Below are 22,187 nucleotides of genomic sequence, written 5' to 3' on the forward strand. Positions count from 1 at the left end.
CCAAGACTTAAATAATCATTCAATACAGTACGAAGTATAGCAATAAATTTTATACTATCATAATATATTCTGGAGGACAGGAAAATGTTACAATATTTTTCTATTGGGATAACAGCAACTTATTTGAATGAACTACAAATTTATTAATTTACAAAGACTTAATTCCCAAAATAACAACCACTTTATTAACTTATAAACTATGCTGAGTGTTATATAAATTTAAATAGTCTTGGATTATGGATTTCAAGAGAAAGAATTAAAACACTTCTGTATAATTTTTTATTTTGAAAAATCATATAAGATAATTAATATACATAAATAAACTATATACTGCATTTAATATTTACATAAAATTCAATTGTTTACAGTGAGGAAAATATTGTAGTAATTTTTTACAGACTGATAAGATATTTACAATTAAAAACAAAAGTATAAATACAATCAAAAACCCCACTTTTGTTCAGAAACTAACAATGTATGACAAACACAAGATAATAAAAAATAAATCTTGCAGCTCAATATTTTCTGCAATCTGAACTACCATTGAATATCGGTGGTTAGTTAGGAAACAAATCTTGAATCAGTATTCAATAACAACAATCATCTCCATTCAAACAGAAATATAATTTTTATGAAACACAAAATAAACTAAGGTTAGTGTTTAGAGTTGGGACTCCCTTCTTGGCAACCTCCAAAAGCTGAGCGAAGTTTCCCATCGAACTTCTTCAAGTAAATCAGCTGTTGTTTCAAGATTCTCTCTCTCAATTCCAATGTTTTCAAAAGTGGAATTGAAATCTTGTTGGTAATGTGGAGCAAGGATTTTGTCAACACTAAAACAGGAAATGATTCAATTATTAATATAAGAGAAAATCACATATTTTTCTCCAATAGAATGTTTTATTATGAATCTCTGAATTTGTAGCATAACTGTATTCTTAGAAAAAACTACAAAAAATCAATTTCAATTTTGTTCCTAATTCAATTCCTCTCTCACCAAAGGCATATACAGTTTGTATGTTCAATCTTAGGTTTTAAAACATAAAAGTATTTGAACTTGTAAATAACACAGTTTAGAAAAAGATGGTTTTTGAAACAATCGAGTTTGAATGACTATATGTGTAATTAGATATGCCATACAACATGTTATAACGAAACAGGTACCAAATTAATAACTTTTCAATTGATCCTTGTAATCTTTACCGTGAAGAACAATTTTAACAGACTGGGTTTTTCACATGATCTTTTCTCATAATGAAATTTATATTTTAAATATTACTAAAACCTGTGTACCCTTTCAAATCTCTCATTAGAAAAAAAAATAAAAAAGTATAATACAGCACAAAATGGCTTATTGTGGTAAAAAATAGATTCATCTATCTTGCACATAAATACACATGTTAAACGCTATATAAATATTGAGTCTTCCAAAAAAATATACAAGTAATAAGAAAATGGCTCTTTACAAAGAGTACAGAAGTTATTTACCTAATTACTTAATTCTTTGGCATTGGAATTTTCTCAAGCCCACTTACCGTTTATTATGGGAATGTCAACCAACCATCTGCTGCCTATTGTACAGCCAGTCAATCTGACTGAAGAGTTCACCACACTAGAGGGGGGGGAGTTCATTTGGGGTTTTAACACTTTGTATAGTTTTTTACATATAACTCAAAATTATAATTCATACATCCAATTAAAGAGCAACTCAAACACTGTTTGTTGTCACCTGTGCGCATTCAAACACAATGTTTCACAGCGTGAAAAGTAGCTTATGCATATTAAACAAATGACAATTAGGCTTTCAGCATATGTGAAATTGATAGAAATAGTTACAAAGTATAAAAGTCAGGCATTGTAATCTAAAAATTTTAGATCTCTATTAATATATACTTACACATTTCATTGTGTAAAGAACACAAAACATCAGAATTTTCTGCAGCACACTCTCTGTAATTGTCTTCTTCTTCTTGATGAAGAATATTGGGAAGATCACAAATGGTCTGGAAAGAAAAAAATACTTGTCTATACTTGTGGTTCTATTTCCATACTTATCTAACTGACCAGTGTTCAGCTGAATCCTTTTATCTAATTTGTGGGGTAGGGAAGGGTGAGAAGATAAATGTATAAGCTCTTAGGGGAAAATCTCAGAATTTGGATTGGCAAGGGAGAACCCAAAAAAATCCTCCAGAATAGGTAGGTACCTTCACAAACATCACTGAACCTTCCAAACTTGCTTTTGCAACTAACTTATTGACTTGTTTAAAAAGAAAACTGTAATTATTAATCATTTTAATGCTGTAACTTTAAATGCCATCTTATGTATATGATGTCAACATAACTAGTTTGATTTAAAATCTTAAATATATTTTAAATGTAATTACTTTCACTTGTACATTATCTTTATAGTCTATTTATTATTTTATCGATGTTTAATTATAAATTCACTAATGAACAATAAATCATAACATAAAAGCCTATGTTTCTGGTTTTATAAAATGAAAGAGAAAATAAGTATTTTTCTCTGAGAAAATTTCATTTCATTTTCATTTATTTATCTCATTTACATATAATACAAATATAGTGATAATAATGTACACGAGAAGGTACCCACATGGGCAAAAGCCTATGTGTGAGAACCGAGTCCATCTTCACTCGAGTTTGCAATCACAAATAGTACTAATACACAATGTAAATTTTAGAACAAAATTAAAATTGTATGATTAAAGATAACTAATAGTAACATACTCTGTTTGGATGCATATTAACTAAATTCAAGCAGTGTAAAAAGTAATAATTTAATAAGTTATGATAATGGAACAACATGACAAAGATGCAACAAATTCTAGTATATGAAGTTTTATGGCTATAAGATGTAAGACAATATACGGGATGAGCTTAAAGAGTGCGCAAGAAACATTATTTTAAGAGCTATAAAAAAAGGAAAAGAATAGAAAACGAAAAAGATAGACAGAAACTATGTTACGACTAACTAGGTTACGAAGGTTGAGAATGAGACAACTGCCTCTCTAAATAGAAGGCGAGGTGTACTTCAAGGATGTTGTTTTGTTCCTGTACTATACAATTTGTACACTTCTGACTTCCTTACGATGACAATTGCCAGTTGCACTTGTCATATGATCCTAGCTCAGTTTTGGGAGGCCATCACCCATATTAATTCTGACCTTGAAAACGTCAGTAAATGGTCTAAAGCTCAATGTAGGCAAATTCTTCACATTATAATTCAAACAGTCTGATATAGGCACTGGTGTTGAGGAATCAGGGTCATTCTAGTTTGGGAAAGAAGTAATCTTTGGATGTTGTGGCTCGCTAACGTGTTGTTAAGCTTTTTTGTATTACTGTTTGGTGTTGAGTAGTCAATTTTGATGATTCTCTCCTATGATGATGATAGAGTGGTTTTCTGCTTTTGTATTTTCTATCAATTCTAACAGCACATTAAAGGCCTCATCTACATGGATTGATAATGGTTTGCAGACACCTATCACAAAAATAGCTTTTACCATGGTTTTATGATGGTAGTCTCATAGAAATGTTCTTTGCTCCATTCACTAATGACTACAGGTTTTAAGCGATTTTATAAACTATTATGTACAAAAATAGTGAAATATTTTGTAATATATTTCCTGCTGAAATAGGACATATTGTGTAACTTTGTGTTTCACTATTTCTTTCTTTTAGGCCATATTCAGTGAGAATCAAAATGTTTTGTTTTTTCTTCTAGAAAGTTGATTAATTTATCAGTTATATTACATATTTATCACTTTAACACGTTGAGTGCTGCATGCCAAATCGCAAAACAGTGGTACGGCCCTAAAATTTTTTTACATAAAATTCTTATATTAACATACATGGACCTTAGAAATGTTGATAGAAGTCAGCTGAGAAGATTCTATAGTGCTGATAATGACGTCACATTCGGCGTCGGGCTAACCCGTCACCAGGCCCACAGATGAGACACACATAATTTTAATAGTTCTAAGTTAAACAAAATGAAGTACACAGATTTTCTTATTGAAGTTAATTTCTTTAACACTTTTAAAAGCTAAACACAAAAAATAAGACGAAGAACAAACATTTTTAAGTTAACACTGTAGGATATTTATTGTTAATGTTTATTTACACCACACATATGTTGTTTAGAGCTATTTACATCCCCACCTACCCCCATAAAAAGGTCCAAATTTTATTCCTTGTGATACTTGTCAAAGCACCGCACTACACACAATGCTGGCTCTTCAGGACACTGCGAACAGAAATACATGCTTTCTTTTCTTTTCCCTTCTCTGCTGCACACTCTGCACCTTCTTCCTCTGGATTTTCCACCAGGAGTTTGAGAAATTTTCGAAATGACATGTTCAGTCAGTCGCTGTCTTTTTGCTGGGACATTAGGTATGTCGTCTTTTGGTGGAAGAAGTTGCTCAATGATACTCAACCTAAAGTCGTATAAGGGAATTTTCACTTCAGGATTTGCAAAGCAATAAAGGCCAATAAAAACCTTTTTATACCAGCGCAGGGACTTGTGATCACACGGGTAGCAAGATAAAAGTTGGTCATTGCGATCAACACCCTTCATTTTGGCATTGTAGTGTATTATCGGAATGGGTTTTTGTTTCATTTGTCCACGCCTGTTACTTGCCTCACCCATGTCGTTTTCAAACTCTGTTGATATATAATCGATAACTCTTTTATCTTTCCACTTGCCTACCATAACCCCCTCCGTATAACGTTCTGCTTTTTCTCCCTTCTTGAGTGTAATAGTTTTCAAGTCTAGTGGTGCTTTTTTCTGTCTTTTCTGAGAGTTCCAGTGCAATAAGTATCTTTTTGCAGAAGTTCCCAAGCAAGTGTAGGACTGTTATAATAATTATCCATATATAATGAATGCCCCTTGTTCAATTTTCCAGTCATCAAATATTTTGCTACTTTGGAGGTATGACCTTTCCCTGACAGGATTCCCTCACTCCCACTGTAAACTGTAAAATTAGTAACAAGGCCATCAGGTTCAGTCAAAGCATACATTTTTATCCCATACTTATGCTTTTTGTTTTTTATGTACTGCCTGAAGCTAAGCCTGCCCCCCCCCCCCCCCCAATATCATTCCTTCATCTAGAGAGAGATCTTTGCCAGGAGAGTAAACCTGGGACATTTTATTATTAAATGAGTCAATAAGCAGGTTTACTTTAGACAGCTTGTCAGTGGTTTCCAGAGTATTATTATTGAAATGCAAACACCTCAAAATCAAAAGAAATCTGTCTCGACTCATTGAGTTCCTGAAGACCTTGAAATCAAAAAGATAATTAGTCTTCCAGTAATCTTTAATTCTGTTCAGTCTGACAGTACCCATGTGCAACAAGATTCCAATAAAAGTTTTAAATTTATTTACTGTCAGGTCTTTCCAATCATTTATGCGTGACTGAGGTTCCAAGTTGGGGCCAAAAAATAGTTCCCTGGCATAGAAGTTGGTAAATTGTATTATATTTTCAATTAGTATGATGTCAAACAAAACCCAAAGCCAATCAACTGGCCTATTCTGTGTTGGTTTTGGCCAAAGAAGTTTGTTTTCCCCTGTAAAAGGGATATTACGAAGACCAGATGTAGTAGGACTCCATGTTGGATCAAACGTACCTTCTTCAACTGAGTCGGTGTCGTATTCTTCCGCGCTGTCTTCGCTGCTTGAAAGTTCATTTTCACTGTCTTCTGAATTTTTACCAGAAGTTTTCCGCCATATTCATGAACAAAGAACTCAAAATAATAAACAAACTTATCACTAAACACAGCACAAAACAATGTAAACATTAAAGTATAGGTAATACACTGATATCAGAATGGAAGCCTAGACTGGCACGCACAAAGAACAAAGGAGTAATATCTGAGGGCCTGACAGTGAAAACAACCTCCTCACTCAAGAGCCGAGCTCAGACTGAGCCAGTGACTGTGGAGGGGACAAGCGCCGGGTAAACCCGCCGCCAGGCTGCGGCAGTAGACACGCGTGACGGGTATACCCGACGCGCCGCACCGAATGTGTTAATGAATTATAGTAAGTTGGGTTAGGACCTGTGTTTTTGTATAATTTTGTTTTGTACTTTGTTCTTTTTTGGAGAGGTAAGACTACAAAGGACGGTTCTGTTGAATTTAATTGTTCCCAATCTCAAAAGTATCACTGATTAAAGGTTCATTTTGTTATACTGCTGAGAGCTTATTGTCTGAGGGAGGAGTAGATGGATGACTATTTTTATTGGGCAAGGCTGGACATGTCTTTAGAAAGTTTCTTTGACTATGGGCTTCTTCAAAATTCTTGTTAAAAAAATTCATCTAAGATTTCAAATTCATCATCAAATGTTTTGGCAGAAATTGGGGACCTGTTTAAAAGTACGAGTATTTGACTGTTGACGAGGACTGCTTTTATTTAAATTTAGCCATTTCTTGTTTATAGAAGAGTTATCAAAGTGTCATGTGTTCTCAGTAAATGTTCCTAAATTGTATGGGAGTGCAGAAGTTTCACCTTCTGTCTTGTTGCAGAAGCTTAACCTTCTGTCTCGTTGCAGAAGTTTCACCTCCTGTCTTGTTGCAGAAGTTTCACCTCCTGTCTTGTTGCAGAAGTTTCACCTTATGTCTTGTTGCAGAAGCTTAACCTTCTTTCTCGTTGCAGAAGTTTCACCTCCTGTCTTGTTGCTGAAGTTTCACCTGACGTCTTGTGGATGGAACTCAGCTTGGCCGTCCTGCAGGAGTCCGTACTAGGTCGTCTTTTTTTGGGAACTGTACAAGGTTGCTATAGGGAAGTGCTAAAACAGTTTTCTTTATTCCTTCTAACTTTATTTTTAGGGTTTTTTCTTGATACAGTGGATTGGGCTTCCTCTGTTTGATTTTTAATCTGACTTCTTAAACCTTTAAGTTCTATTTCAAGTTGGTCCTGCACGTTTATGTAAAAAAGGTGTGAACGAAACTGACGTATAAATTAAGGGAGTGAAGATGTCTCTTGACAGTATGTGTTCAAGTCAAAGCGCTCACATCTTGCTTAATAGTGACCTTACATTCTCTGATCATGTCACTCATGCTATTCAGTTTGCTCTTGGCAGACTGAGAGGCCTATACAGATTCAGAAATCTGTCACCGGAATTTGTTAAGCTTCAGCTCATGCAGTCGATTGTCTTTTTGGTTCTTTAATATAGATACCCTGCTTAAGGTAATAGCATCTCGCAAGGTGATATGGACCATATTCAGAAACTTCAAAACTCTGCTATGTTTAATTTTTCAACTGAAGTGATTCAATTACATATCTATGTCGAGTGGCTATCAAGTTGTTGCAAATGGAATCTATTTGCAGGCTGCTTACGTCCTGCACGGTCCACAAGATCCTATCACAAAAGGAACCACAGTACCTGAGTAAGGGATTGTTGCTTCGGGAGGAGGTCTCGCATGTAGCATCCGCAATAACTATCTGCTAAATTTTCACAAAGTCAGACTTAGAGTCTGGAGGAAGAGCTTTTCACACTTTGTCCTAAGTTGTAGAATGATCTTGCTGCTAGCCACAAAAATACAATCGTAGCTCACAAAATAAAACTTACAGACTAAAATGTTCAGCCACCTTGGTAAGGTTCTTCTTCTTCTTCTTCTATGGGGCGGCCTATTGCCATGCACTTAAGCCTCAAGGTTACTATGCTACCTAAAGAAATAGCAAACGTGAACCCTAAAAGTATCTTCTTCCTTGAGAGTCAAAAACAATCGACCAATATTGGTTTCAGTGATGGGTGAGTAACAGTCCCTAGCAACCCATATTTATAATAATTATAATAGTCTACCTTAAAATATCTACTAAAAATATTAACTACACACCTTTAAACAGCTGATCGTAGTAACTGGAACTGGGTTGGCAATAACGAAAAATGGGATTGGTTTGCGCACATACCGCATCGAGCCGCTATCATCGGTGATGCTCTCAGATTGGAAACAAGTTAGGTTTACCTCACATTCCTGCAAACAAACATATATGGTTATTTTTATTACACTACTACATATTACATTTGTTGTTTAAGTGTGCAATACAAGTTCACCCTTCACTTATGAAATTTTTATTGATACAAACATCTGTGAAAAACTTTTATTTTTGGTGATTAGGACCTCTCTTCTGATTACATATGTCAGTTTTGCTTTTTTTATTACACCTTTTTTCATTACACTGCTTGCAATATGAACAAATACGATAAGAAAACGGAGTAAATCAAGAAATTAAAAGGATTTTGACTCTGGGACAAGTATTGCTATTCCCATACAGATCAATTTTAACTCTCTCAGATCTCTGCAATGGATTAATGGACAACCCCTGTAAGTCTAAGGACTTTACTGAAATTCAAACTCAGAGAATCCTAATCACAACCCCATAAGTAGCCTAGATGTAAGTGTAAAAATTCACCGAAAATCCAGAATTTTCAGACAATTGGGCCTGGCACCAAATGACAGCGCACAAGACAAGAAGATGACGTTGGTGTCACAACACTGGATTTCTGAGACAGATCTATATTTACAACGACTAGTTACAAAATTACAACAATTTTAAATAGGAAATTTAATTTATTTACCACTGTGTTTCGCTTTGTAAACAGACTAATGTGGCCGAACTTATGCTTCAATCAAATCAAATCAAATCAAAACATCCTTTATTCCATATAACATATTACAATGCATTGGTTTGCGTCAACTTAGTACAATCATATGTAGAGAACAATTTACATAGGAACAAAATACATAGGAAGGACTAAATAAATTACGTATTGCTATTAATGTAGTCATCTACAGAATAGAAACAGTGTTCAATAAGATAAGCTTTAAGCATTCTTTTAAAACAAAATAAATCCTTTTCAGCTCTAAGAGCATCAGGAAGAGCGTTAAAAAGGGACGTGGCATTGTAAAAGGTGTGATGTTTAAAAAAAGTAGTGGAATGGTAAGGAATATTCAGTTTATGTTTTTGTCAAAGACTGTATCCCGACTGAGGAACAAGGGACCGGAAAACACCATGGTTCTGCTGTAAGAAAATCAAGGTCTGAAAAACATAAATGCTTGGGAAGGTAAGCAATTTAAGTTCCTTAAAAACAGGCTTGCAAGTCTCCATTCGACGGATGCCAGCTACTATTCTCACTGCCTTCTTCTGCAAGACAAAAAGCCGTTTTGTGCGACAACTTTCCGATCCCCAGATTGTCACCGCATAGGAAAGATAAGGGAAAATTAGAACGTAGTAGGTTGTTAAGAGGATCGCTGTAGATATTAGCGCAACTAAGGAAAACTACTCCACAACATTACATATACTGTTGGTGATGAAGCCAAATATTGTTCATCTCCAATGTTAGAGCTACCCAGGAGTTGGATGTAGACTGCTTCATCTCTCGTTGCCTCCTAATAACAGTCTTACTCTCATTCTAGTCATAAAAACTGGCTGACTTTTCAAGTCTTGATTGATCGAAAGTCACAGAAATTAAAACAAAAGCATTGTAATTTAACGCCTCACAGACTATTCGGTTCGTTGCACCACAATGTTCATTCAATGCACCAGATATACTACATGTATGTACCTATAGAGACACTGCAAATTGCACCTTTAAATTTTACTGTATTATACAGGGTGTAACAAAAAGGTTGGGCTGACTATGCATTTTCAGATTTTATGTGTGATTGATTCTGAGCTAAAAATGAAAAATAAGTTTTTTCCAGTTTCTACTTTGTTTAGCCGCTAGCCGCCATTTTGTATTTTTTATTAACAAATTATTATCTCTAAAACTAGTAGCTAAAGAAACCAGATTTGACACATAAACTTGAATAGGTAAGAGGGGAAAAAATTGTGTTATTTTCTTTAGTATTAACAAAATGGTGTCTGTTGAAAATTATTAAAGTCAGATAACAAAAAAAACCAGTATAGTTATAAAAAATGTACTAGACACCAACTATTTTGAGAATTTTATTGCAATTCCAGTGGTACTTGTTTCAACAGAATCCTTCAAGGCATAAGCGAGCACAACCACTTTAAAGGTATGCTTGCACAAGCCAGAAGCAGTAAACATTTTGTCTTGTGATAGACATCAGCTGTATTACATCAGTTATAAAAATGTCCACGGTACCAACTATTTGGACAATGTTATTACAATTCCAACAGTACTTATTTCAACAAAATCCGTCAATGCATAAGTGATCACTTTAAAGATACTCTTGTAGAAGCCAAGAGCAACAAACAACTGATAACTCTCAACAATGACATGTTTGGTGTTTCTGGTTTGTGCAAGCGTATCTTTAAAGGCTGTGCTCGCTTATGCCTTGACGGATTCCGTTGAAACAAGTACCACTGGAATTGCAATAAAATTCTCAAAATAGTCGGTGTCTAGTACATTTTTTATAACTATACTGGTTTTTTGTTATTTGACTTTAAAAATTTTCAACAGATGCCATTTTGTTAATATATTAAAGAAAATAACACAATTATTTTTTTCTTATTTTCCTCTTACCTATTCAATCCTGGTTTCTTTAGCTTTACTTGCTTTAGGGATAATAATTTATTAATAAAAAATACAAAATGGCGGCTAGCGGCTAAATGCAGTGGAAATTGGAAAAAAGTAATTCTTAATTTTTAGCTTGGAATCACACACAGAATTCGAAAATACATAGCCAGTCCAATCTTTTTGTTACACCCTGTATACTTCTTGTTTGTCGTGGCTGGTTATGTATCTGAATGATAAGCACTGAGGAGTGAGTATTACCGTATATCATACCTAAGGAGTTTTTACACCACAATCTTTTTATTTTTCATTCAATTAAACACTACTGGTTATCCTAGAGCGTGTGGTGACCTCTATGACAGGACTTTCATAAACAAAGCTAGTATAAAAATACACAAAGGTTTAGTCAAGCCTCTATATTATATCAGCTAATTTTGAAATATTTTTAGATTTTTTACTCAAATACTAATAATAGAACTTACAATAAATATAATATAATAATGTTATTTAATTACTCTTGTATGATTAAGTTTATTTATTAATAACAGACAACAAAGAAACATCACACATCCCTCTGTTGATTTAGCTATCCTGAGCTGTTATTTTTACAGCTTACCATAGCTTTGGGAAATCTTAAAACAATATCAAACACTTTTCTAAAGAAAAATAAATTTTACTAATGTTATGTAATCCACAAATATGTCCTAGTAGGAAAATACCATCACTTTGTTTACTCACACCACCATAACACTGCAGTCAGCTGACATAAGCTTGTTGTTGGATATTGACGATACTGATCAAAATAAAACAACCAGAATGAAAATAATAAGAACATGTGTCCCTTCTTTTGTCTAAAACGTTCTCTTACAGATACTTAGTCGGAATAGTTCAAGAATTCACAATATGGAACCACATGATGGGCTGATGCCGTGCGTTATATAGTCATCACACCATCTAATCAGGTTGTAAGTCGGCGGATTCATATAACATCAAATCACACCAAAGGGTTTAAACAAATAGGATAGGTTGAAAAGTAATCATTTAATTTATAACAAAACATTATTATCGGGAAATTGCTGTAGAAATAACATATTTTGCGATATTTAATTTTGAAAACTTAAATGCCACCATTTTGAAATGGAAATTTATATTAATAAATTAAATTTTTTATTATTGTATCTTTGATCACCTTGAGATAAATTTTTAAGTTATTCAAATTAACCGTTTTTGAGATGTAATTATAAAAATAAAAACACATGTAGAGACAGATACTAAATTAAGTGGGATAGGACGTATTTTGAAGTGCCAACATATAGTGAAACATCCTGTTTATTTCATATTTTAAAAAGGTACTTGTTTAGTTTTTATTCCATATAAATAAGATTTTTATGTAAAGGCCTTACACGTGCTACAACAAATTAATCAGGAAGAGCTTTAGAATTAACTATGACAACAACAAAAATGTATTTTTAAGTATTTTTCCAAAGTTTTAGCATGGAATGATCCCTTAAAATAATAAATAAAATTTACTTGTTGCTGACATACAAAGAAAGAATCTTTGTTTTCATTTTTATTATTAAGAGTACTGGCAACTCCACGTCAACACAATGTGCCACTTATTTAAACTCTACAGATGCCTCTCTTGCTCATCTAGTATTTCTCCTAATCAATTTTTGTTCCCCTATGAAAAACCTCAACTGTATATTTAAAAAAGTAGCAGAAAAGAATGAAATGTGAGAAGGACCAACTTAAAACCTATAAGTATTTACACCTTAAGTAATTCAAGTCCTGATACTTACATCTCAATACACCTTTCCTACAGCTTTTAAAATTACTGCTCAGGAGTAAAACGATTTTGTAATAGTTTCAATACAGACGAAAAATTTACAATACAAGTTACTCACCTTTGTGGTTTTGTCCTCTGAAAACACAGAACTGATGATGCCCACAAAACTTCCGGACATGGTCTGGTAGTTGGCTTGGGTGTTAACATCTACAAGCAAAGAGTGTTAAATTAGTTGACCCTCTACTAAAATAGAGTAAGAAAAAAAAATTCAAATTTTTAATACCACTGTGTTACATAGGTATCTCTACTTACACAACTAACGGTATCAGTGAGGTTAACGGCCGGGGTAGCCAATCTAAATCTCAATGTAATTAACGTATTCTGCTTGTCCTCCTGAACAAAAATTTATATGGATGCAACTCACAAAAAACTATGTTTTTTAATAATTGAAATGTGAATGTCAGTTTGTAGTTATATTTGTGTATTGTGCTTCTTGTTATCTATGATTTTTCAGCGTTATCTGCTAACGATAGCTTATCTGAGTGTTCGGTGGTCAGAACAGCTAAGTGCAACATCAAGAAGCATCCCATGAGTAGTCTTCACTGTCTCATAAATAGATAACTTCCTTGCGTTACTTTAATAACATCAATTAATTTTGAAACCTATTTACATGTTTGATTGGGGATTACGTTAGCAGTTAAAACGTTAGAAAATGAATTTACTCCTTTTTAATTGGTCGTGTTTTTTCAGAATGAGAGTGTGTTCATCATGTAATCGTGTGTGATTTTTAAATCAGGAAAAGCTATTTTTGTGTGATCAGAAGTTAACACAAGGTATTTAAATAGATAGTACGTAGGCCTACATAAGACATTATACATTTATGGTTAGGTTAGTTTTGATTATTTATTAAACTTGTGTTTGCTTTATACACTATTTATTCGTTTGTATAAAGTTTGGTTCAGTCTCTTGGCATTATTTTCAAATTTATTTTTAACCACACCGGTAATGAGATTCGCACTGTTAAGCTATTGCAATTGTGCTCCTAAACAAAGCATTATAAGGTTTTATGGGATGAAAATAAAAAATTCAAAAAATAGTGGTCTCTGGATAATACAAAATTACCAAAAGTAGTTCCACTTTGATGTTCTATAACTTTGTTATTTGTCATCTGCACCCCTTGAAACCTTATATTGTTTTGTATAGGAGGATGATTGCAATAGTTTAATAGCGCACATCTCATTACCGATGTGGATAAAAATACATTTTAATATAATGCAAACAAATTTAACTAAACTTTCAACAAACAAATAAATAGTGTGTAAAACAAACGTATGTTTAATAACTAATCAAAATTAACGCAACATGAAATAATGTTTAATAACGTGAAACTCATATTTTGTAGTATGTAGATCCATAAAAATTTGAGTTGGTGGGTGAAATGGTCTAGTTCAACTGATGTGGAATGACGTGTGAAATGAAATGAAATGTAGAATGATCAAAAAACTTATTAAAAGCCTCACCTACGTGAGAGGGCCACACAGTTATATGAGGGTGGGAGTGGAACCAGCCTATTACCGTGACCTCCTTCTTCAGTTGCTGAGACAACTTTTCTGCATAGTCTCTTGTAGCAAGCAACTGATCTATTGATATCTCTACTCTGTCCTTCTTCTTGTCCAATCGATGGGGAATTTTCATTGAGTAAATGTACACAGTTTTCTTGCCTTTGTCTTCTTTTGTCTGGAAAATGTAAAATAATTGTATACACTTTTCACACAGAGGCTATTTGAAACTGTTGGTTTGATTCATTCCAAATTTGTTTTGTAAAAGTGAGGAATTTTAAAATGTAATATGCTACAGTACCTCAACTAGAGTTTTAATTTCAACTTATACAAGCAAAGACATACATATTAAAATATTACTTGTAATTCAAGACATCAGTGACAGTTGTATCAAACTAACCTCTCCCAGTAGTAAACAAATAACCTCTTCTTTCTCAGTAGATAAAGCTAACTGAAGACAAGCCATATATACATCATTTGTTAAATAAACTTCTGCGAGTGCCATCTTAGAATTACAAATAAAAACAACGAATTACAAATACACTACACACCTCTAAATGTGATAACCTACAATTCAAATTATTACACTTAACGTATTCTGACACTTATGATACACAATTCCACCTTCCATTCCACCGCGCAACAAGTTTCACCACATGTGCATTCCAAACTCATCTCCCGACTCAAATCACGGTCTTTTATATTAAACTACACAGTTACCCATTATAACACTATAACATATGCACTTCTTTGTATATTAACAATAATATTCAATGTGTTAATAAAAGTATTTTAAATTAACTTATCGATTATACAGTTCAAATGTAATGCTTTGTAACAGGTTAATTCTACAACATGAGATCTACGAATGTGATCATTTGTTTTAGTGATGTCCTCCTTGCTAATCCAATGATAAATATATTTGTTTCCTAGAATCTGTTCACAAGCCACTGAAATTGTTGATACTTACAATATGCAGATTTCCTATTATATTTGGAATGCCTCGTAATAACTATATAGCATAACTAGTATAGTAACTAGATAGTAGGTGTTATTCCACCTTCTATCTCTAACCCTAAATCCATTTATCTAGTAATGTTTATAAGGTTTGGTTTGGACAGTTACAGGTGGGTCGATCCTCAGACTTACTTCGACACCAGTTACTTATAAAATCTAAAGTAATTTGGTCATTATTTTTCAAAGTACTAAATATATGTTACTGATCATAAGAACTAACCGCCAGAAAGCATTGTATCGTCATATCTCTTTGCTGAAGAGATTATAAAAAATCAGGACCCGTAGATGGAAACGGAATCCCTTTTTGAGAGCATCCTTCTAGGACTGAAATTGTTTCAAGTTTCCAAAATTTGCTCTAACTTGAAAATTCTTTAAGAAGGCTACAGTCCAATGAACAGCACCCAAAGGAACACCTCTATTCAAGCACATACTTACATAATATATGCTACCATGTCAGAACTCTTTCAACATCCACCAACTTTTATTTATTTCGGCGGTTTCCTTCACTGAATTATGGAACGCAGTATTAATGAATTTGCCATTTTTGCCAATATCATTATAGAAGAATTTGAGCAAAATGCTCTTGGCTTCAACTCAGTTCAATCTGAGGATCTGGTGAAGATACGTGTATGGCACTTTCGTCGTCTTCCCTCATTGAGACACTGAACTTAACGAGGTTTTGTTCCACATTAACCGCATTTCTCCTTCCATTCGTCTTACCATGGAGGTAGAAGTCCAAAACAAACTCCCCTTTCTGGATGTGTCATGTGTGTAGTGAAAGATAGGAACATCCTTAAGAAAACAGTTTATCGTGAGAAAAGACACACACACACACACACACACACACAAGTCAGAGAATTAAAACAAAAAGAAAAAAAATACGTACATGTCGATCATTTATGTGCCGGGATTATGGAAGAAAATGAAAATAATATGCAGGAAATATAATAAACGTAATTATAATACAAAACACTCTTAGACAAGGTCTCGTAAAACCAAACCAAAAAATGACACACAAGACAAAACACTGTTTACATGCAGTATAACATGTTCTTTTTATTTGGAATATATAGGCGAGACACAATGACCACTAAATGTGAGAATTAAAGCTCATCAAGACAATACGAAAAAATGACTAGTGGTAAAGTCTAAAATTGCTCAACATTGCTGGTCTGAAAATCATCACATGAAATAGGATAGAGCCAACATAATATACCGCAAGGAGAATCTTTTAAAACGCAAAGTTATTGAGGCTGAATACATTGGCAGACCAACCGCTAAGTGAACCTTCGGTTGAGGTTAGACTACTTTTATATTAAAAATAAGAACTAACTAGGAAACCTAAAAAGATTATAAGAATTAAACAAACCTCAACCAATAAAATTCGTACACACCATGCCACCAAGTCCTAGGGCCAGAAGCGGCTTGCTTTTACCCCTTCCCTCTCCTGACCGTCCCATTGTTTCAGACGTCACTACACTGTGCTGATGAAAGAGCCGGCATTAACATTTTTGTTAGCATCCCACAGTAGTCTGTGTTGGTGATTCTCGTACTTGTGATTTGTGCTCGGGACTTGCATCCTGTGCAGTGACAACGCCTGGACTGGACTCCATGCAGCTTTTGGGTTTTTTTTTAACACTTTTCTTCCCCTTCTTTATTTTTGTATGTATTAATACCTCCTCCACCTGACGAAGAGGATATATTCCAATCCTTGAAAGTTGTCCTATACCTTTTGTACCATATAACGGTGTCAACTGAACCACGGTGTTTGCGAGATTATGGTATTCTAAAATATTTGTAAAACAATGTTATAATCAAACATAACTTATTAAATAATGTGTAGTATTAGTATTACTAGTTATTATCATATTGTGCATACGTCTTTCCTTCTTATCGTTTTCTATTAAGAAAGCCAAGAGTAGCATCTCTTTTACTATGGAACTTGGTCAGAAATAAAATATGCTTTATTAATTACCTAAAAGACATGTAAAAGTGACTGTAGCTATAACCATAGTCCTAAGTTGAATTTAATTCGGCGGCACTACTCTTAGCAGCTGGCATCATCAGATTACCTGTGCATGTACCACAGATTTATCAAATCAAACCAAACCTTTGATGATTTGATTTTTGTGTGTGGTAATTTAATATATACAAACACATGGGAACATATGGCACAACCACTTTATCCCTAAACAAGTAATGTGATGGGTGGTTTAGGCGGCCAAGCACTGTGAAAACGTGAGTGTTTCAAATGCATTTTCTGTTTTTCCAAGATACCAAAAGTGGCTACTTTATACAAACTGCCCTTTCCATCTAGTGGCCAACATGGGTCCATAATGCCTTAGGGCAAGTAGCTGAGAAACCTCTCATTCCACATAATCCTAAAAGGACTTTTGTGAGCGACAGGATGGGTAAGATCGGACTCCTGTCGAGGCCCATGAGGAAAGATTTTGGGCATTAATATCGGTCGTCTTCTTGGAAGAAGGGAAAGTCAGCTCTTTATCAGCCTCCCCAATCAAAGAGGGCAAGAGTTGCGCCCTTATATCTGGCTAGCAACTTCTTTTAACACTTAGGGAGCCCTACCCACTAACTCCAAATGACATCCTTTGCAGTGTACTAGACCTACTGATCTAGCCCTGCACCCCAATCTCGACATTTAAGGTTAGTGAAGTGCTACTTCTAAACATCCATAGGGTTGTCCAGATTAAGTGACACATTGATTTTTGCTGTACCAGTGTACATTCAACTGGAAGCTATAAACCAGCCAGAAACTCTCCTGAGGAAGGTTCATAATGGTTAGTTGGCTTTTCTGTTATTCATCATCACTGCGCTTCTGTATACACAATGGTTTTTAACCATTTAACTCATATTAAACTTAACACGTTTTTTTTTAGTCGGACAACACAAAGTACAGTAAGGTTAACGATGTTTTGATTATTTGGCCTTCTTTGTGCCCACACAGACCAAGTTCTTCCAGTCGTTAATCGTACTTTTCTCTGACCAGCTTGTCAGTCAATATTTTATCTAAGTGTGTTTCTATTTGAAATTTAGAATTAATTATTTAGTTAAAATAAATACTTTTTTATTCAAGCTTGATTTACAAGTCCTAAAACTATTTTTAAAGAAGAGGCCGATCCCCTTTTAAGCCTTATTCTGTCCGCCCTCATGGGTCACTGGCCTGTGCGAGGATCTTATCAAACAGAATAAGGGGGAGAGTCGATACAGTACAAGGTCAATGGTACTGATAAAAAGTGCGTTGGTCACAGAGAGGATTTGAACCTGCGTTATCTCTAACTCGGACCCAAAGTTCAACGACTTAGGCCGCTCGGCCATCGGCACTATGCGTAACTAGTCATTTAAAATAAAAAATTACTTAAAATAGGCAAAAGTCAAAGCCTGCCCAAAAAGTGGACTGGCCTGATACAGTCTGTACAGGGAAGGTTAACTAGTGGTGGTAGATTTTTATGAAGAATGTTTTTTAAAGTCTCTTGATTGATATGATAAATGCTTCTACAATAGTGGCAACTACATAAAAATTCAGTGTTCCAAAAGAGGTTTAAACATTTGATTTTATATTACTTGCCCATTTATTCACAGAACATTTTCGAACTCTACACAATTAATAAAGTAGGGTTTAAAAATATTCTGTCAAAATTAAAGCTCCATAACAATTGTAGAAACAAAATGGTGACATATTGAAAATTTTACCATTTTGCTTTCTATAAAAATTCATTTCTAGAATTATCTGATTTGATTACTACGTTGCAGTTTTAAAGAACAGCTGTTTGAACGCTCATTGTTGAAAACAGGTGTTTGAAGAATATTGTTTGTGCTACAAAAACATGACCTAACCACCTCCATTACAGTTTTACTGATATTGAAGTTCGAGAAATGGCTTTTAATGTTGAACAAATAGTGAAGTGTTGTGCATGGGCTATTGCTTTTGTCGACATTACAGAAGCAATTAGACACTTTCTACTGCAATAGTGCTGTAAATAGGCATAATTGTAATTATTAATCCTGTCAAGTGATTACTAAATGACAACCTTCATGGCCATTGGATTGGTCCTGAAAGTGATTTTTAGATTGGCCACCCCCCATTTAACTCTGTGCGATTTCTTTCTATGGGGTTATTTAAAGGAACAAGTTTATAGTCGTAGCTTCAATAATGATGAGGAATTAAAACAATCACTGAAGAGGAACTTTTCCAGATACAGCAGAATTTCTTTGTAAGAGCTTACGACTAATTTGCTTGCGCTGTTACCAGTGTGTCGCTGTGGATGGCTTACAATTTGAAAAATTGTGGACTGTAATTGAAGGTTTTTTAATAGGCTGTTCTAATTTTCTGATTGAAATGCTTTATTTCTGTAGAATATGACTATAAACAATTTTACAAAACCAAAAATATTGTTTTTAAAGTATAGTTTTTCAAAATTCCACCATTTTATTTCAACAATGGGAGCTGAAATTTTCACAGAATATTTTTTAAGCCTATTTATTGAATTTTGTAGAGTTTGAAAACATTCGGTGCATAAATGGGTAAGTAATATAAAATCAAACGTTTAAACCTCTTTGCGGGACACCCGGTATATAAATATAAATAGAATTTAACTATATAAAATCTGTTCAACTTGTTTCCAATGAAACGGTACTTACTTTAACACCATCCTCATAGTTCTACTGTATTGATAAATATGTCCAACAGGTAATAAAAAAACCAAAAAATATGTTCATTATTTAATCATCAACAATACTTAAATATTTACATATAAATAAATATGTCTAACTTACAGTACCATTCTTCCCGAGGCTTTAACATTGCACAGAGATGACAAAAATGCAGTCACAAATTCCAGTTTAAATTAAAAACACTGGTTAAACAAGAGATAGTGAAAATCGATGACACATATTTAGAATACAGATGCATAAACTGCAGTTCCCTGTTTTCTCTGCGATACCAGTGAATGCCATGATGCACAAATAAATCTCATAACACAATAAGCACATAACAGCAAATTTAAGAGAGAATACCGGAAAGTATCTTAGAAGAATAAACGTTAAAAAATAAGGTACAGTATATAATTATTTGTCTTATGATGGGCTTCAAATTAAAAGTGAAGGAAAACAATTTCAATATCAATTATTCTTCGTATGTATTTAGTAGAAAAACTGAAGGATTGATATCAGTATTTTACCATTGTTAATTTTGACAATTTCATGTTAACATTAAAAAAAATGTAATGGATATTTGTGATAAGTTCACCGAAAGTAAATCTCGTGATTGTAAACCTACCAGTTGCTTTGAGATCTAACAATATTTATCTACTAATGGTGACTAACAGTAGACTAAGAACCTGCATTCGTATTGCAGCAATTTCATCACAAATAGAGAATTGCATGAAACATAGTAGTAAATGAATATTTTAAACCGAGAAAAGGACATCATGGCAACACAACAACAACATCGTACAATGCACCATATACACACCTGAACACTGACACACAGACCTGGGAATGTAGATACATCACCTGTTAACCGCCGCCGTTTCCACAGAAATCGTGTCCGATTTCAATGGTATTCATGAGAAAGCAGATTTTTGCAATGAGTCAGGAAATTTTACAAAGACAATTTATTTACAACTAATATTGCACGGCGAGGTGTCCGGTCACGACTTGTGCGGAAACAGCGGCTAAACAGACAAAAGGGCTGTACAACAGCTTGGAATGTAAGTGACACTAACACTCGCTCAACAGGCAAATAATCAATAGAGTTGTGATGGCAAATTAAAACTTAATCTGTTATCATGTTCAAAAAAGAAATTAACTTTGCGTTTCTTAAATTTTTGTAGTATTAGAAGCCGCTGTTAGAAAAGTATACACTCTCTTTGCATGCGTGGAAAACTGTACTTTAAAATAAAACTGTTAAAATTAAGTCCTTAATAAAGTTTAAATTGTAAAACCAAACGCTTGCTGAGCCAAAATATGTAAAAAAATAAATTGTTCATTACAACGTGTCCTTATGAACCCCAGATAATGATTTCACTGTTGCAACAGAATGTAAGAGAAACCCACAGGTAACAATTCCTCTTTTACTTCATATACTTGCAAAAAAGTCCAAGCGATGATTTTGTTGCCACTACTGATTTGGTAGGTTGAATGTACTTAAGACAATTATTTGTTACAATCAATTGTTCGTAAGTATTTTATACTAAATATAACAACATATGTATTGCTTTAATTTAGTTTAAGTTGCTTTCATTCTTTAATAAAGAAAAATTGAATTATGTATTTTAAAGTATGTACTTATAGCCTTGGTATCAAGTCCTGTTGGCTTGACAAGGCTAACTCCAGTAATATTGATAAGATAATAAATAAAATAAAAAAATAAAATTATTTTGTTTTTCTAAATAAATCTAAAAAAAACATTTATTTCTATTTTATTTAGTGTTTATTGATTTAATAAACAAATAAGCACTTATTAAAAAAATTATAATTTTTTAAAATGAATTAATCATAAAATGGTATTATCTTGTCAATAACAAACAATAATTAATGTCATAATAAAAAAGCTATTTAACCATATGGCCACCATAATCTGGTTAACCAAGGTTTAGATGAAAACCACCATTGCTCAATTGATCACCGTCCAGAAAACATTATGTATAGCTTTCAGTGTGTTTAGACGGTTTAGGAATTTCTTTGAAGAAATTCCGTCTCCTTGGAAGAAGGGGAAGTCAGCTCTGAACCAGCCTTTCCAGTCAAAGCCGGCAGGGGGTGGCACGCCCTCCTTACGTTTAGGCTAGCAAGAACCTTTGACTTTTAGGGAACCCTCCCAACTCCAACAGTCATCTCCCGCAGTAGACTAGACCTATCAAACCCAGAATCTCGTCATTTGCAGTTAGTGATGTGTCGCTCCTGGACATCCATAAGGTTGCACAGATTAAAGTGACACATCGGTTTTTGCTGTGATCAGTATGGGTTCAACTGGAGGGTATAAACCAGCCCGAAGAGAACCCTCCTGGGGACAAGGGATACTGTTGTTGCTGATGTTTTGGTCTAAAGTGATCAAGTTATAAAAAAAATCTGTTTTATATGTAGTGCTCTTTTAAATTTGCAATTGCTACAAAACAAAAACCATTCAATTTGAATGAAACTGAGGAGAGTTCAGGTAGAAACTTAATGCACTGCAAAAACATCAAAATAGACCTTAACGGTTTGGGTAGTTTGGCTAAGTTGGTTGTACTGGTGCTGTCAAACCTTCACGGTACCTTAGTCTGGGGTTTCTCACATACACAAGAAAAACTATCTTTAGAAGTGAAAAAATTTGGCTCT

The 22,187-nt window shown here is 33.9% G+C and overlaps 1 protein-coding gene across 2 annotated transcripts; it reads right to left on the reverse strand.

Annotated features, from left to right (window-relative positions):
• Positions 1–262: 262 nt before the first annotated feature.
• On the reverse strand, positions 263–14,497 carry LOC124367895 (lys-63-specific deubiquitinase BRCC36-like). 2 transcript variants are annotated; one of them, XM_046825089.1, is made up of 6 exons: positions 14,239–14,497; positions 13,800–14,016; positions 12,398–12,486; positions 7,849–7,986; positions 1,895–2,000; positions 263–830 (listed from the first exon to the last, which is right to left on the reverse strand). In XM_046825089.1, exons 1-6 carry the CDS (start codon positions 14,341–14,343, stop codon positions 655–657), a joined length of 831 nt encoding a protein of 276 aa, XP_046681045.1. In that variant the 5' UTR covers positions 14,344–14,497; the 3' UTR covers positions 263–654. The 2 variants fall into 2 exon arrangements, with proteins under 2 accessions (XP_046681045.1, XP_046681046.1); XM_046825090.1 differs by having other exon boundaries at positions 14,390–14,493.
• Positions 14,498–22,187: the final 7,690 nt, after the last annotated feature.

The sequence above is a fragment of the Homalodisca vitripennis genome, chromosome 8 (assembly GCF_021130785.1).
Source record: "Homalodisca vitripennis isolate AUS2020 chromosome 8, UT_GWSS_2.1, whole genome shotgun sequence".
Lineage (NCBI taxonomy): Eukaryota > Metazoa > Arthropoda > Insecta > Hemiptera > Cicadellidae > Homalodisca > Homalodisca vitripennis.